Source organism: Antedon bifida, chromosome 3, assembly GCF_963402885.1.
Source record: "Antedon bifida chromosome 3, ecAntBifi1.1, whole genome shotgun sequence".
NCBI classification, from domain to species: domain Eukaryota; kingdom Metazoa; phylum Echinodermata; class Crinoidea; order Comatulida; family Antedonidae; genus Antedon; species Antedon bifida.
This window is the reverse complement of record NC_136228.1, coordinates 35,307,830-35,324,144: the sequence shown is the minus strand read 5'-3', so window position 1 is coordinate 35,324,144 and position 16,315 is coordinate 35,307,830. Positions and strand designations below refer to the sequence as shown.

The following is a 16,315-nucleotide window of genomic DNA, read 5'->3' as shown; positions in this document are numbered from 1 at the left end:
CATTATAACATAAGTTCTTCTCAACAAACAAAGTTCATTGTTTACAAAATACTCAAAAGTTCTAATGCATATCCAAGTAAAACGTTCATAAAAAAAATAAACAAAGTTCTTGATTCCATTTTCTCAGTACGCATCAAACGGTTGGCTCCCTGACTGGGATTGGACCACTTCAAGAATCACTAGCCACTAACAATATCAACTTGTGAATAGGTCGTTCGTAATGACCACTCTGATGACGAAGTTTGACCTTCCTTACGAGATCATCCTTGCTCTTCATCACTTCCACAATTCGACCAAGCTTCCAATCATTGCGTGGTGCATTTTCATCCTTGATGATAACTATGTCACCTACACAAAAATTTCTTCTAGTGACGTTCCATGTTTGTCTGGTTTGAAGAGTGGTGAGATACTCGTTACGCCACCGATGCCAAAACTGATTGGCCATAAACTGGACCCGCCGCCATCTCCTTCGGCAATATATATCACTTGCCTGGAATTCGCCTGGTGGTGGTAACAGAATATTTGACTTCATTGTCAATAAGTGATTCGGTGTGAGTGCTTCTGGAGCTGTAGGATCTGAAAGATTGTTTACAGTTAATGGACGTGAATTTACAATACTCTGTACCTCACACAAAAATGTGCGAAAAGTTTCATCACACAGATGATCTCCACAGCTATTCAATAACGGTGTCAACGCACTGCGCACAGTCCTTATTTGACGCTCCCATACGCCTCCCATGTGACTTGCTGAGGGAACATTAAGTATCCATCTGCATTGCCGGTCACGTAGAAAGTTTTGCACTTTAGAGAACTCGTTGATCGCCCCAACAAAATTTGTTCCCTGGTCCGATCGCATCTGGTAAACTGGACCTCTTATGCTTAAGAAACGTCGCAAGGCGTTTATGAATGAATTTGTTTCTAGTGAGTTGACTGATTCAAGGTGTATAGCCCTAGACGCCATACAAGTAAATAATACACCATATCTCTTGACTCGACTCCTTCTCTCTTTGATAATAAATGGGCCAAATAAATCAACTCCACAATATGTAAATGGAGGCGATTCCGACAGTCTATCCATAGGTAAGTCGGCCATTTTTTGGGCACCTAGTTGACCTCTGGATCGTCTACATGTCACACATTTCCGTAAGTATTGCGAGACAGCGGATACTGCGCCGATCAACCAGAAACCACCTTGTCTTAGACTGTTTAACGTGGCACTTCTGCCCATATGGTTTACTTTCTTGTGGTGGTGATCAACAAGAAGAGTCATTAAAGGTGAGTATTTTGGTATGATTATAGGATGTTTTATTTCCATAGGCATAGATGAATAATGTATTCGACCGCCAACTCTCAGAATTCCAGATTCATCTAGAATTGGATGTAATTTACACAAACGGGAATTCTTGAGTGCAAATTTCTTGCCTTTAGCCACATCTCGGTCCGGTAAGTCATCTTTAAAGTTTTGCAAAACATTAAATTCAGGTAAGTAATGTTCACATTGTACAGAACGAATGATTATTGTCTCTGCTACCTGCAAATCGTCAACAGTCGGTATGAAGTCTCCTGATAACTTGTTCATGATGCCATTGGTTTTAAGTTTGATTTTTGCTGCAGTCATTAATCTTGTCTTAAGGTTTAAAAGTCGAGCAATCACTATCTTTACCATTTTCCATTTGGAGAACTTCTTAATTACTCTACCAATCACATCATTCTGACTTGTAATTACAGCTGTGACAGCAAACGAGCGTTTAAATTCTGTGGAAACAAGTTTTGTTGCTTCCTCATCGACGGCATTTTGTCCCAAACATTTTAATTCACCATCCTGCTTCAGAAAATCCGGTCCACTGATCCACTTTGAAGTTGTGAGTAATTTGAGAGTTGTCAGCCCTCGGCTTGCCTCATCACTTGGGTTATCTAAAGAATTGATGTAGTGCCAATCATCAACATTAGTTTGGTCATGAATTTGTTGCACTCGATTACCAACAAACATTTGATACCGTGTAGCTACATTCTGTATGTACCCTAGTACAACTTTACTATCGGTCCAAAAGTAATCCTTTATTGGTACTTTAACATCCATCTCATTCTTCAGGATATGACTGACTCGAGCTGATACCACTGCTGCATTCAGCTCAAGGCGAGGTATCGTAATCTTCTTATTAGCAGGAGTTACTCTGGCCTTGCCAAGCAAAAAGGAGACAACTGCCTTCCCATCTCTATCAATTAATCGCAAGTACGAGCATTGACCGTACGCAGCTTCACTTGCATCTGAAAAATGATGGCATTCTGCGGTCATTGCTTTAAAATTGGTTGGTTTATAACAACGTGGTATGCTTAGTGTATTTAAGTTCTTTATGTCTTCGCACCATCTCTCCCATTTGCTCTGCTCTTCGGGACCCAAAGGATCGTCCCAATCGAGATTCTGTGCACAGACACTTTGCAGAACCATCTTCGCAACAATGAGGACAGGAGCGATAAATCCTAACGGATCGTAAATGGAGCATACGGTCTTGAGAACATTTCGTCTGGTAGGGAGATAATCATTTAGTTGCACCCTAAATTGGAACTCATCACTTTCGATGCACCACGATACGCCTAACACTCTTTCAATAGGTAGAGTGTCAGACTTCACATTGATGTTATATAATGACTTGCCTCGTTGTCCTTCTGGAATACAGCTGAGAACTTTCCTATCATTTGAGATCCATTTATGCAGTCTCAAACCGGCTTTAGCACATATACCTGTACTATTTTGTATTAAGCTTATTGCTTCATCAGCTGTAGACAGGGACTTTAAACCATCATCGACGTAGAAGTCATTCTTTATGAAGTTTGCTGCTTCTTTTCCATAGAATTTTTCGCCATCTTCAGCTGCTCTCTTCAAACCAAAATTAGAGCAACCTGGTGAGCTAGTTGCTCCGAACAGATGAACCATCATTCTATATTCAATTACTTCATTGTTTGGATTATTGTCTTTAAACCACAGGAACCGCAGCAGATCTCTATCCGCATTAGCAACAAAGAATTGATGAAACATCCCCTTGATGTCAGCCATTATTGCGACGTTCTCCTGTCTAAACCTCAGCAAAATTCCAAGTAGACTGTTAATTTGGTTCGGACCGGGCAACAAACGTTCATTCAATGATGTACCTTGATACATGGCAGAACAATCAAATACCACTCTAATTTGACCAGGTTTTTTTGGGTGATATATTCCCGTGTGTGGTACATAGTTTATTCTTCCGATAACAGGCTTTGTGTCTTTAGGAACTTCTTCAGCTACATCCGTCAGTACATCCTTCATGAAACCAAAATAATCTCTCATGAACTCTGGTTGCTTTGTAAATCGTTTCCTCAGACCGTTGAAGCGTTTAACAGCCAATGGTTTATTATCAGGAAGATTTACATTTGGTGAACGGAGTGGTAATGGCATCTCGTAATGTCCGTCACTTCTCTGACGAATATTATCACTCAGGATGTTCAGAAATCGTCTTTCGTCAACTGACATGGAAACGCCAACACTTCTATCTGAAAAATCAACTTCCATCATTTCTTTAATGTGAATTGGTGATATTATTTCTTTATGTTTAACAGTGTTAGTAATGTAGGAAACCAAACGATGAGACGTAACATCCTCCGGTTTACAAATGGTGCCAATTATTCCCCAGCCAAGTATAGATTGTTGAGCATATGGATGGTTTTCTTCACCAGCAATTATGTTCCGAGGTCGTAGTACACAGGGCACATTATTTCCTATTAACAAGGCAACTGGAACATCTTGCATATGAGGCACAATTTTATCAGCAATTTGTTTTAGGTGATCCCACTTGCTCGCTACCTCCGGTGTCGGTATCTGCGACCTTTTAGCTGGTATGCTGTCTCTCGTGTAGACGGCTGGTAGAGGTATTACTTCTTTCCTGTCAAAGCTTACTATTTCGAGATCAGCTACCCTCATACAATCTATTAAGGAACATGAAGCATGCATGGTAGAAAGTTTAAGTTGTGCGGGATGAGATTTTACACCCAGTTTACCAACCATATCTTCTTTAATAAAGCAGGTATTGCTTTGTGAGTCTAAGATACAGTAAACCAGTCTTTCGGATATACTACCTCTACCTCTAACCCATACCGGTAAAATCATAGAGTTGTCATTGCATACGGTTTCATCTCCGCATACCACAGTGCATTTGCCATCCACACTTGCTAGCTTGTCGAAGTGAAGACAGGATATATGTCCTTTGCTATTACAGTGATGGCATTTCACCTCAGTCTTGCAGTGCGCTGCAAAATGACCACCAGTACCACACCTAAAGCATAATTTTGATGCAAAGATAAATTTCTTCTTTGTATGCACTGGCTGAACTTTAAAGGAATCACATTTGTCTAATGAATGCGAGGACTTACAAAAGGGACATATAGTACTAGTAGGTGCCTCACTCTTCTTTTGGTCTGTTTTGATGTTCTCAGTTTCCGTCGATACATCTGTCTTCAAAGTCAAATGGCTGGATTTTCTTGGTTTGTGGTCCTCCTTTGCATAACGAGAAGAATCCTTCATCTGTCTCGTAGCTTCCAGCATAGGAAGATTAGCTTCTTCTGCCTTATTTGTCAAAAAGACAGCAAATTGCGCAAAGGATGGACTTATTTGATTTTTTTGACATGAAGCTACTATCCCTCTCCATTTGGTCTCAATGTAAACTGGCAACTTATTAAGAATCTTACAATTCTCCGCAGAATAGTTAAGTATGCCTAAATCTGGGATTGTGGCCTGAGCAGTTACAATTTCATTTATGTAGTCAGAAAAGTCGCGTAATCCTATGTGATCTCTTCCATTAATCTTGGGCCAGGAATCCAACTTCTTCAGGAACGCCTGTGCTAAAACGGAGCTGTGACCATACCTATTGCGCAACTCTTGCCTAGCCTTCAAGTACGCATTTTCCGTTCCAAGTAACAAGTAGTTCTCCACCAAACTCTTTGATTTACCATCCAGATGTTGTCTCAGCAGATACAATTTTTCATTAACTGAGACCGCCTTACATTCTATCAAGGAAGAGAATGCTGCTTCCCACGTAGGAAACTTCAGTGGGTTTCCATCAAATTTCTCCACTACAACAGGCGGTAGCTTAAATGAATCGGTAAGTTGACGTAAAATGTTAGTGTCATAAATGGATACTAGATCTGGTCGCACATCAGCTGCAGGCACACCTACAGTAGACGACTGAATAGATACTACAGGTACACTCTTAGATGATGATATAGAAGTTGTGTTAATTGATGAAGTATATAGATGCGTCGAAGGTGTACTGCCAGATGACACACACACCGGAACAGGTAGGTAAGTCATTGGTACATTCACTGGTGCTGCACTAAATGGCACGTAAGTACTAGGTACTCCTGACGACGCACAGATTGGAACGTAATTTGATGTGGGCTGTATACTCACTGATGCTGTACAAACTGGTAAGTAATTCACAGGTACACCAACTGACGACGCACTAGTAACGTAAGTTGATGTCGCACACACAGGCACGTAGGTAGAGGTGTAAACTGGAACGTACAGTGATGGTACATTAGTATAAATTGAAGTTGCAGGAACTGTGTACGTCTGAGAAGCTGTACAATTAATATTAAAGTTAGTTGCAGGCATTGCATTAGAAGCACTAATATTTGGGACCCTGGTAACAGTAGTGTTGCGTACATCTGCAAATGATAATGGTTGATTAATGTTAGTGGAAATAATATGGGTGGAAGTGTCTATTGCCGACTTTGCAATATAAGTAGAAGTGGCAGAGGTACGTACAGTCACACTCGTGGTTGTAGATACATTTGAGGAAGGAATAGTAAATTGAGCTGATTCTGCAACAGATTTAGATCTTGCCACAACTGCCGTTGGTTCACCAACCGCCTTTGGTAGATCATCAAGGAATTTCTGCAACCCAAGAGGAATGTAATCATCGTCATCGCCACTTAGCAATGCCTGTGAGTCATCACTCACTACATCATCCTCACGCAAGACATCTATTCTAGCTTCCATCTTTGCTAACTCCTTCTGTTGCTCAATCAAAGTAGTCTCAAACTCAATTTCTAACATCTTCTCCTCCATCTTAAATTTATGTTCTGCCGCTTCACGTTCAACCTTAAGTTTATGTTCCTTAAGTTTGTGTTCCATTCCACTAAATTCTAATTCAGCTTTCAATTCTGCCCTTTTGGCTTCTTCGAGAACTCTTAAGTGTTCCCTTTTTGCACTAGACGAAGACCTCCGGGTAGTAGAAGAAGAATTAGATGAATGTTTCGACTTCCGAGACGAATGTCTTGAGGAATTAGAGTGATGTGAAGAATGTTGTGTTGAGTGCCTAGAGGAATTACTTTTCACTGAACGACATGGTTTCACACTAGCTTGTACATTACCAGATGTATCTACACCTAGATTCTCAGCTTCGGCAACTTGACCTCGTCGATGCAGATCTTTTGTCACTTCATTATGCGACAACTGCAACATCTTAGTGTATTCTTCTCTTTCAACAACATTCAAAAGTGGACAGAGCTCTGAGTATACTTCACGCAGTATTATCTCCTGGTCTACCATGTCACTTAGGACACCCTCATTTGGTTCCACGGCATCACTCACGGCGTCTATGAGTCTGTGCAGCCGCTTTCTTTCTCTAGTAAATGCCTTAATTTTCACCTCACGGTTATATTCTAGACCCTTCTCGGTCAATGTTCTTCCTCTTTTCTCCATAATTATTACTATATAAGTATTTTTCTTTTACTTTAATTGGATCTACCAATTAGGTCAGCTGCTGTTGATTCCTTGTTTTTAAATGTACGCAGCTCTCACAACATACAGAAATTAAAAGAGTAAAAATTGATGTTTAAAGTACTTCCTTTAATATGCACCATCCACAATAATATCCACTTTTGCAAAGTAATTCCAAAACAAAGTAAAATCCCAGAAATATACAATAGAAATAAAGTGTAAATAATAAAACTGTACTACTGTAGAGCTAGAGCTGGTAAAAGAAAAATAATGGCTGCTTATGCACTTGCACAGACCTGTACCCTTGCACAGGCAAACAACAACTGAGCAGAACAAAAGAAATCAGGACAAAAGGAAACAAAGGAGAAACAGCACACTGTGCACACTTGGCAAATAATATGTAAATGAGAATGCAAATAAGAAAGTAACAGAATAAATGAATATTCATAGGGCAGAAACTTCTAGAATAATAGGAACTAAAGTAATATAAAATAAATACATGCACTCTGCAGTAACAGTTTCTTTGAACATTAAATGTGTAGGATTTTTCAGGCTTAAGAGTGACATAGGAAGGGTAGAAGGCAAGTACAAAAATGAGCTTTTGAGACGTTTCAACATTTAGTACATCATATTAATGCATAACGGCACTAACAGACAGAGTTGGCGAGTTTATCTTGTCTGAGTTTCCACGTAATGTTTTCGAATTAAATTATAGAAACAAATGACATATTATCATCATACACACGCCCAACCATCAGCAGCAGATATTCAATGTCATTTGCGACATTGTTATCATTTGTATTATTACTATATATTATTCAGCCGACACGCGGGAAAGCTCAGCGGACACGCGGGAAAGCTATAGATGCTCTGAGAAAGCTCACGAGTGTCGTCGAGACGATCACCTGGATGTATTCCAACGTTTCATTAGTAATTTTGCTCAAGTGAGCTCATTATTAGTAAAAATAGTTCTCGATACAATTTACAATACCAAAAAAAAAATCAATCACGTTTAGTATAGTAGTTACTGTTAGGTGACAAAAGCAAGACAGACAATAATTATATTTGATCATTATTTGATAGAACGAGGACGCCTGGAGGATCTCTCATCTACGCGTTTTAATGTTGTATCATTTTATTCGTTTATTGAATATCGCCACAGTTATTACAAAATAAACTACAAATCTATCAACAACATATGCTAATCATTTCAGGTCGAATATTGTTGGTAATTAGAAATCAATAACACGTTCTCATTTTTATTCTTTGGCTTTCTAAAGCCAAAAATTAAAATTTGTTATCATTGAGTTTTTTGTTTTTGGAGGAAGAGTTGGGGTACGGGCGGGGGCGTGCTGTCGTTAGATACGTCATTGTTTTACTATTGTGTGCGACTATGACGTCACATTTAATTTGATATAGGGTTGAAAGTAATTAGAATATAAATTTAAAGTATTAATCTTAATTGTTGTATAATCCACGAGGTATTAGTTGTTTATATACATGGTCACCATGGGATATTTAGTGACATTAACTAAATTAGGAGTTATCTTTTTGTTTACTTCTACCATGGAGAAATTATTTCTCCATGCTTCTACGAATTGAATGATATATTTTAACGGCCACCGGAAATGTTGGTTCTATTTTAAAATTTTAATGTAGGTCATGTAGGCCCATCAAAACGTATGTATATGCATAATAACTAACTAACACTTGAACCCAGAGTTCAATACAATTTCGATTGGAATACTAACACAAATTTTTACTTCATAAACGTGGAAGCCGCTACACCTTTTAATGCTGTAATGCAATTAAATAACCTATTTCAAAAGGCATGGTGGCTAACTGTACCTGAAATGACAAATATTCTATAGAGGTTTCAAAACTAATAATCAGACGAAAATTCAGTAACAAGAAACATAGGTAATGTGTCTGCACTTGTCGTATCCTAATTTGGCTACCAGTCGGAATAAACATCGAAACATTTTGAATCATCTATGAAGATAATCAAACAGACTCTGTGGTTTCTCCTCCTGACAAACACGTCATCACTTCCTCAAACATTTTTGTTTGAGCAAAGTATATGTCATCCATGGGCCTGTATGATAATACAATTAACAATGTTGATGCTCATGTATATTAGTGACCAATCATATTTGTTTCGCGCATGTGTAGTTTAACACAAGGAAAATCGTGGTGTTTTTTTGTAAACGTCGCTAGATCCAGAGAGCGCAGGTTAAGCTAGCATGAATGAACATAACACACAATAAAGCCTGATCGTTCAGCGTGAACAAACGTCTTCTAAGGTTTTTCTTATTGGAACTATTGCGAGGAGGAGGAAAAAAGACGAGGAAAGTAGGCAACATCACTTTTGGCCCGCTGTAACTTCAAATTATTTACGGTAAGACCTGTGTATCTTTATTAATTATATTAATTGAAAAGGATAATCACAAAATACCAATTTATATTTAGAAAACTTTTAAACTCCCAGAAATATGTATAATCCCTGTCGTCGATCATCAGCATCTTTTTTTCAGTAGGCCTATATAGCTAAACTGTTCATTTGTCATGTTCAGCTTTATCACTGAAAACTGGCATGTATGTCAGAAGAAATTTACCATTTTTTTCTTTCAAGTTAAATAAGATAATTTATTGTTATGCGGTTAGAAAAATGTGTAATCGTATATTTCATATCGAATACTAAACCTGACTATATAGAATTATTAAATTTAGCAGGGATGCATCAATCAAGACTAGTAAAAGATTTGTCGCGTGCCAGGATTTACATAAAGTGGTTCTGATGAAAGTATTACTAAATACATTTAGATACATGCGTTTAATGAATGAATAAAGTGGTCTTGATATAATCAATATGTTCTTGTGTATTCAAGAAGAAACTCTGTTGAGAACAAACATTTATGTTCAGTTCAGTAATTGATTCAAATTAGAACAATCGAGAAATTACTACAATATTTCAGAGCGTTTGAAACTGTTTCCTAACCTGCCAGCGCACACCCTGCAGTTGGACACTCCTCTTGTTTCTAAGAAATATAATAATAATTTACGCACTTTCCATCCTTGCCCTTGAATTATGATTGAATAAACCCGTCATAGGCCTAATAGAATGTTGCATAATGGTATTTTAATTACAAAGATGCTAATTATCAATTTACGTCTGTAAATGCATAGATAATAGGTACAATATTAATGTTGGTCGTAATTGGGATCTGAACTAATCTGTCTATATGCAACATTCGTTTTATAGGAGCTCAATTGTACAATCATATATTTTTTGTTCAATTGTGTTTTCGTATTACCCTATGACCCATGACTTCACAATATCAGAACAAACAGAAATATTAATTAAATTGCATATTACAATAAACAAAAATACATTGAACATTTTTATTCAATGATTCAAATTTATTCATACCTCCAAAGTTGGGAAACTGAAATGAAAATAGCAAAATCAATAAAAAATTGCGTAAAAAGCACTCAATTTTATAGAAGCTAGAATAACAAATCTCATAATTATTTGGTTTAGTTTATATTTCCATTCAGTATAACATATTAGGCCTGTATTTAGTTTATTTCTCATTTTCCCTTTACCCAGTTTTTAAATGTTTCCACTGAGCACCGGTTCAGCAAATATTGGGTAGCAAAAAAATGTTATTGTGAAAACAGAAACAAATGTTTAAAACTTGAAAGTTTCTCCCTCTCAGCGCCAATGGGTAAATAATGGATTTTAAAATCTACTGTACACGTTTGAGGCACTGTGGTTTACTTTAACACCAGAATGAAACGTAAGCCTTCGATGCAAAAATACAGCATTTAATCAAACGTCAATCAGTCGACAAATTTAAGCGAATTCTACTCTCAATGTCCACTAAGCCGAAAATCCTCCCATTAAGCCGAAAATCCTCCCATTATTATACGAAATTTTCCTTTTAGATGATGGTCACATGAAATCCATCGAATCTAATCTGAGTTGCTAAACTGAATATTGTATCATTCAAATATTAAAGTCGGCGTGTTTTTTTCTGTCGCTTTCTGTTTGTAAGAAAAACAAAACTGGATTTCTGCGACTTATAAAATGAAATTATGACAAGTTGGTCAGTTTAGTGACTCGGTTGGTTTTAATTCCTTCATGTCAGTAGCGGTACATTTTTGTCTCGCATTTTGAAATGCGTGTATTCGTGCAAAACGCAAGAATGAATCGAGGACTATAATCGTCTATCAGTCAAAAAGTGTTACTATTAAATTTCACTCGACTGCAATATTGTTATGGTTTATTTACATACTCTACTCCTCCCTACAATATTTTGCTATTATTTACTTCGTGATTATGCCTAACCGTCACATAAAGTGTGGCCAATAATTATTAATGTCAATATAAATGAACGCAGAAGAAATTACAATCGCATAGTTTTTTTTATGATAAAAGAACTGTTTTTAATGAAATTAAAACATCAATGTCATATGTTGTCAGACTATACGGTATTCATTTTTTCTATGAACATTTTCAAAGGACTATAAGTTCGACTTCGTGACTATGCCCAACCGTCACATAAAGTAGTTCATTCAGTTTTTGAAATTGACATAAAAGCCACCATATCATTTAACGGTTAAATATTTGCTGATAGAATACAAGCAAATCTTTATACGAAATTACCTAAGAAGCTGTTATATACGAAACTCAAGATGATTGCTACTTAGCCGTCGTCGGCACTACAATCGACATAATTAATGCGCCCTCTTCGTCAACAAACTTATTTACTAGGTACCGCAACAAATTGATAACAATATGTTTGAATATGCCTGCTATTGATAATATTATCAATTATATTCAAACATATGTTTGATTATGTGCCTGCCATTTTTATTCGAATTCAGAAAATATATTACTGTACTAGAAACATCAATTATCATCTCACTACAATGTCTTCATGGGTTATGGTTTTATTTCACACTGTCAAACATCACTTGACGATAATAGTACTTAAAAGAACATTGATACCTCTGACATGCCGTGCGCATATATTCTGAATCATTCTCTGTATCGACACCTATCCTTACATTTCACAAAGTCCTAATTCTGCTTCTAAGAGATTGTTGTAGAATCAAATTGTGTGTTATTTATAGGTCACAGTTTAGTTTCTTTCAACTTGGTATAGAACAATATTTTGATTGTGTTTTGTGTTTTATCTTCACCAATACATAATCAATGAGAGACACCTGTACTTAAGAATATCCCTTAGGCCTTGTGTCGTTGTCCTCAGAAGACGACTATCCTCAAACCTTCCTTTTGTATAGGACAATTATACCCCACGCTCAATTGTTGTTATCAAAATAAAATAAAGAATTGATGAGAATATAATCGTATTGATGGGAGAAGTTTTTTTACAGGAACTGTTAGTCTATATAGTTATTCTTAATAGCGAAGTAATTAATCAATACTTTCATTTAAATGATGGCTCTTTGTGTTGCTTGTTTGTCGACGAACTTGGTATTTATAGTCCTTTGAAAATGTTCATAGAAAAAATGAATACCGTATAGTCTGACAACATATGACATTGATGTTTTAATTTCATTAAAAACAGTTCTTTTATCATTAAAAAAAAACTATGCGATTGTAATTTCTTCTGCGTTCATTTATATTGACATTAATAATTATTGGCCATAGCACTATTAAAACTAACATGTTCGTAAGGTACATGCATAATGATATCACCATTTAATGTAACTATTGATAGGCCTACTGATGGTATACAAAAAGAACTCTTTTGTTTCAGGTTACTGTGTACATTCACAACGCCAAGTCTACCAACCAATAACTCCATGCTTCACACACGTTTTATATCCATTTCAACCTCTCTATAGATTCATCATGTTTTACTAATTACAGTGATATATGATATAACATATAACGAATTAGTTTACAATTGCAAATAAAACACCTGGGCCAGGCTACTATACAAATTACATAAGAGTGATCAATTATGGTTATGGCGATTTTGATAACATGGTTATTATTCGTTTGACGATAAATGGCTAAAAGATTTTTAATGAGAACAAGAACAGTCTTCTTTATTAATAACCTTCAATCAACTTGGCAGTGACACCCGAATCAGGAGCGCGTGTTTACTTTGTGCGTCAACTTGGCAGTGACACCCGAATCAGGAGCGCGTGTTTACTTTGTGCGTCAACTTGGCAGTGACACCCGAATCAGGAGCGCGTGTTTACTTTGTGCGTCAACTTGGCAGTGACACCCGAATCAGGAGCGCGTGTTTACTTTGTGCGTCAACTTGGCAGTGACACCCGAATCAGGAGCGCGTGTTTACTTTGTGCGTCAACAACTTGGCAGTGACACCCGAATCAGGAGCGCGTGTTTACTTTGTGCGTCAACTTGGCAGTGACACCCGAATCAGGAGCGCGTGTTTACTTTGTGCGTCAACTTGGCAGTGACACCCGAATCAGGAGCGCGTGTTTACTTTGTGCGTCAACTTGGCAGTGACACCCGAATCAGGAGCGCGTGTTTACTTTTTGCGCATCGCGTTTCTCTGAAATGAGACAAATTAAAAAATCTGTAAAAAAAGAAAAATCACCCTTTTTATTCTTTCTATTCTTCTCTCTAAGCACTGCGTGACATTTATTGTTAAAGAGCGTCTCATAAAATTAATAATCACATTATATCGTTTCATCTTAACTCTCATTTTATACAAAGTTATAGGCCTATTTCTTTTTTTTTTATTATGATATTTTTTCCTTAATCGTAGATTAGAACCTCGTTAGATATCACTCGATATGCACTCTATTCATCATTCATTTCACTACTAATATACTTGCCAATTATTGCATAATTGCTAGAGTGTTGACTTATGATAATTTTGTTTCAAAGACCATTTTAAAAAAATGCGGATAAGTAAATATGTGACGCCTTTAATTTAGGAATTAGTAAATCAATAGCATATCATTGAAAGAGAAAACGAAATAAATGTTATTATAAATGAATGAATTAGGATATAATATGACAGTGTGTTTGTACATTGACTTACCAGTGGTTGCGACGCGTCCTGGACCTCCATAGAAGAATGAATTAGAAATGTAAAAGATAGAATCAGTGGTCACCCCGTCTTCTATCCAGTTGTTGTCATAAGCAAAATTTATGTGCAGATCTAATACAGAGTTAGTAAATTATAGGATGACGTACAACCTGAAGTAAAATAGTTTTAGTTTTCTTTAAATTGAATATTAATGATTTTTAAAAGTCTTTTACTTGATGTGGGTGATGTGAGCATAAAATAATACTTTGATAATGCCTCTCACACTTGTCATACATAATTCATGTTTGTTTGATATGTCTTTAATCGTTTAATTGTAGATTACTGTCTGTCCGAAGGGAGAACAATTGAGACATGATATAACATTACAAACGGTACGCTTAATTAGGAAGGAACGAGCATTACTGTTAGGATGACGTGTATCTTACAACTTCTTGTTGAAATATATACCTAATTACATAACGTGTTTTTCCTACGTAAAATTTAACGAAAGTAAACGCCACTGCGCGCAGAGTAGGCAAGTCGAGTGTAGAAAGCCGTTGAACGACACGATGACGTGTGATTTGTAGGCCCTACATTTCTATTTATGAAAATATTAATGGGAATACTCGTAAAACAGCGTTGAATAAAATTGTACAATCTCGGTAATGTGTACATTGTCCAGTAAGTTCGCAATTTGACAAGCGTACAGAGAAGTATTCTTTAAATCATTTTTGATCAAGTGAGGGACCGTATTGTAGGTTTACATCTATTTCCTGTTTTTAAGTTTCGTTCTTTACAACTTAATGCCGACTAAGAGGAAGCGTAACGATCAACATTATGTTGTAATGATTTGAATTGTTTTAATCCCATACTTCAATACATTTGGTTACATCCACCCAATGATTCCATTATTCAATTATGAATGTATTTAAAATAAGTTATTGTCTTAATCAGTGTGACAAGAAAAAGGCTTATTTCCTTTTGTATAAAAGAGAATTAGAAAAAGAAGTAAATATAGTGAAGACCGATATTAAAGGTCTTTCTCATCTTTCTCATTATGGTCTAATTAGTCCAAATGTGGTGAAGATCTAATATTAAAAGTGTTTTAAATTGCGTTATTTCTTATTGAATTATCTCGCTATTATGTAAACTTTGTAGTAATTCTTTGTAGAGTACCTTTCATTTATTTCATTTATTATTCATTGTATTTATAAATATTGGAACATTAATAAAGTTTTTGTTTCCTTTCATTCAATTTGATTATCTTAATTTAATTTTAACATTAATTTTCCCGTAGCTTTTATTAAATTATTTTCTGCTTTTCAGAAAGCCATTTTAAAATGTTCTTTACAAGATGGTATTTAATTATCACTTAATACACGTCACTTTTAAAATTGTGTTCGGTAACATAGGCATAGGATATTGTTGCTTAGTGTTATCTGCTTAGTGAATATTTGCTATAGGTCTGAAAAATAGATTGAATATAATAAAATAACGAGTCTGTCTCAACATTGTAGCTATTTCAGATTCAGATTTATTTGGTCCTTGTGGAAATCCATGACAGGCACAATCGCTCACATAACATTACAATAACATACATAATATATATAAGTAAAACAAATATAAACAAGTAAAGAGTTGTAATAAAGATACACTATACAAAGGTGATTCAACAGTATTTGTCACGGATGGAAAAAGGGACGAATGAATTTAGATATCTGTTTCACCAATAAAAACAATAAGATAGAGATATGTCTGTATAATCAAGGTAATAATCGGGGTGGGGGAGGAAAGAATATTAAAAGAGGATGGATTGACATTGATGCCCCATCAGTCATCAACCCCTTCGTTAAAACTCTCATTTCCTTTATTGCCAAGGTTTGAACGTTGACGTATACACTTTAATGTTTACATTGACCATAACAATTGAATTTCTCATAATCATTAGGCCACTGACGTCACAAAGTCAAATTATTTTGTTTGATGTGAATTGAACGTCGAGTCAGAGCATGTCAATCACTCTTTAAACTATAATTTAAACATTTTCATCCGAGTTCACACAATAACGATTGTATAGACACAGCGTATGATAAAAAATGATATCAAATATAATTTGGTCTAGCAATTAAGCCGATAAAAACTTTGTTTTTAGATATAGGCCTAATATACAGCAATGTTTTATGAATGTGTTAGGTTGTGTTACGTCGAAATGTATTGTATACTATCTCATTAATATGATTATTGTATTACTATAGTTTGGCGTGTTGTAAACCAATTCTGATTTGGTAACTTGTATACCATCTACCCAATAGACCTTATATATGTACTGTAGCAAGAATTTTAATTTTACGTATACAATGTCAATAGTGCATTTATATACAGTGTGAACATGAGAAAATGGTTTACACTCTTGGTTTAGACTCGGGTGAGGTAACCATATTTGAAGGGCAAACGAGACCTTGATCTGTATCTGCACTATTCATTCAATGTCTCTTGTTTTAGCTGAAGACTCGGGTGAGGT

At 36.1% G+C, this 16,315-nt stretch overlaps 2 protein-coding genes across 4 annotated transcripts in view; one reads left to right on the top strand and one right to left on the bottom strand.

The window, feature by feature from the left end:
- LOC144838480 (uncharacterized) overlaps nucleotides 1-16,315 on the top strand; it is a 34,472-nt gene that overhangs the window by 2,052 nt on the left and 16,105 nt on the right. For 2 of the 3 annotated variants that reach the window (XR_013611641.1, XM_078693870.1), the window contains exon 1: nucleotides 8,982-9,152. The exons of the other annotated variant lie outside the window; for it this stretch is intronic. The gene's annotated coding sequence lies outside the window, so the exon portion shown is untranslated. Of the gene's footprint in view, nucleotides 1-8,981; nucleotides 9,153-16,315 lie in introns of those variants that run through there. 3 annotated transcript variants of the gene reach the window in all.
- Nucleotides 170-6,736, bottom strand: LOC144838408 (uncharacterized). The gene has a single exon (XM_078693746.1). The coding sequence runs from the start codon at nucleotides 6,734-6,736 to the stop codon at nucleotides 170-172; it is 6,567 nt and encodes a 2,188-aa protein (XP_078549872.1).

Excerpts from the sequence above, each read along its gene's own strand:
- LOC144838408 (XM_078693746.1), bottom strand. The coding sequence starts at position 6,736 with ATGGAGAAAAGAGGAAGAACATTGACCGAGAAGGGTCTAGAATATAAC.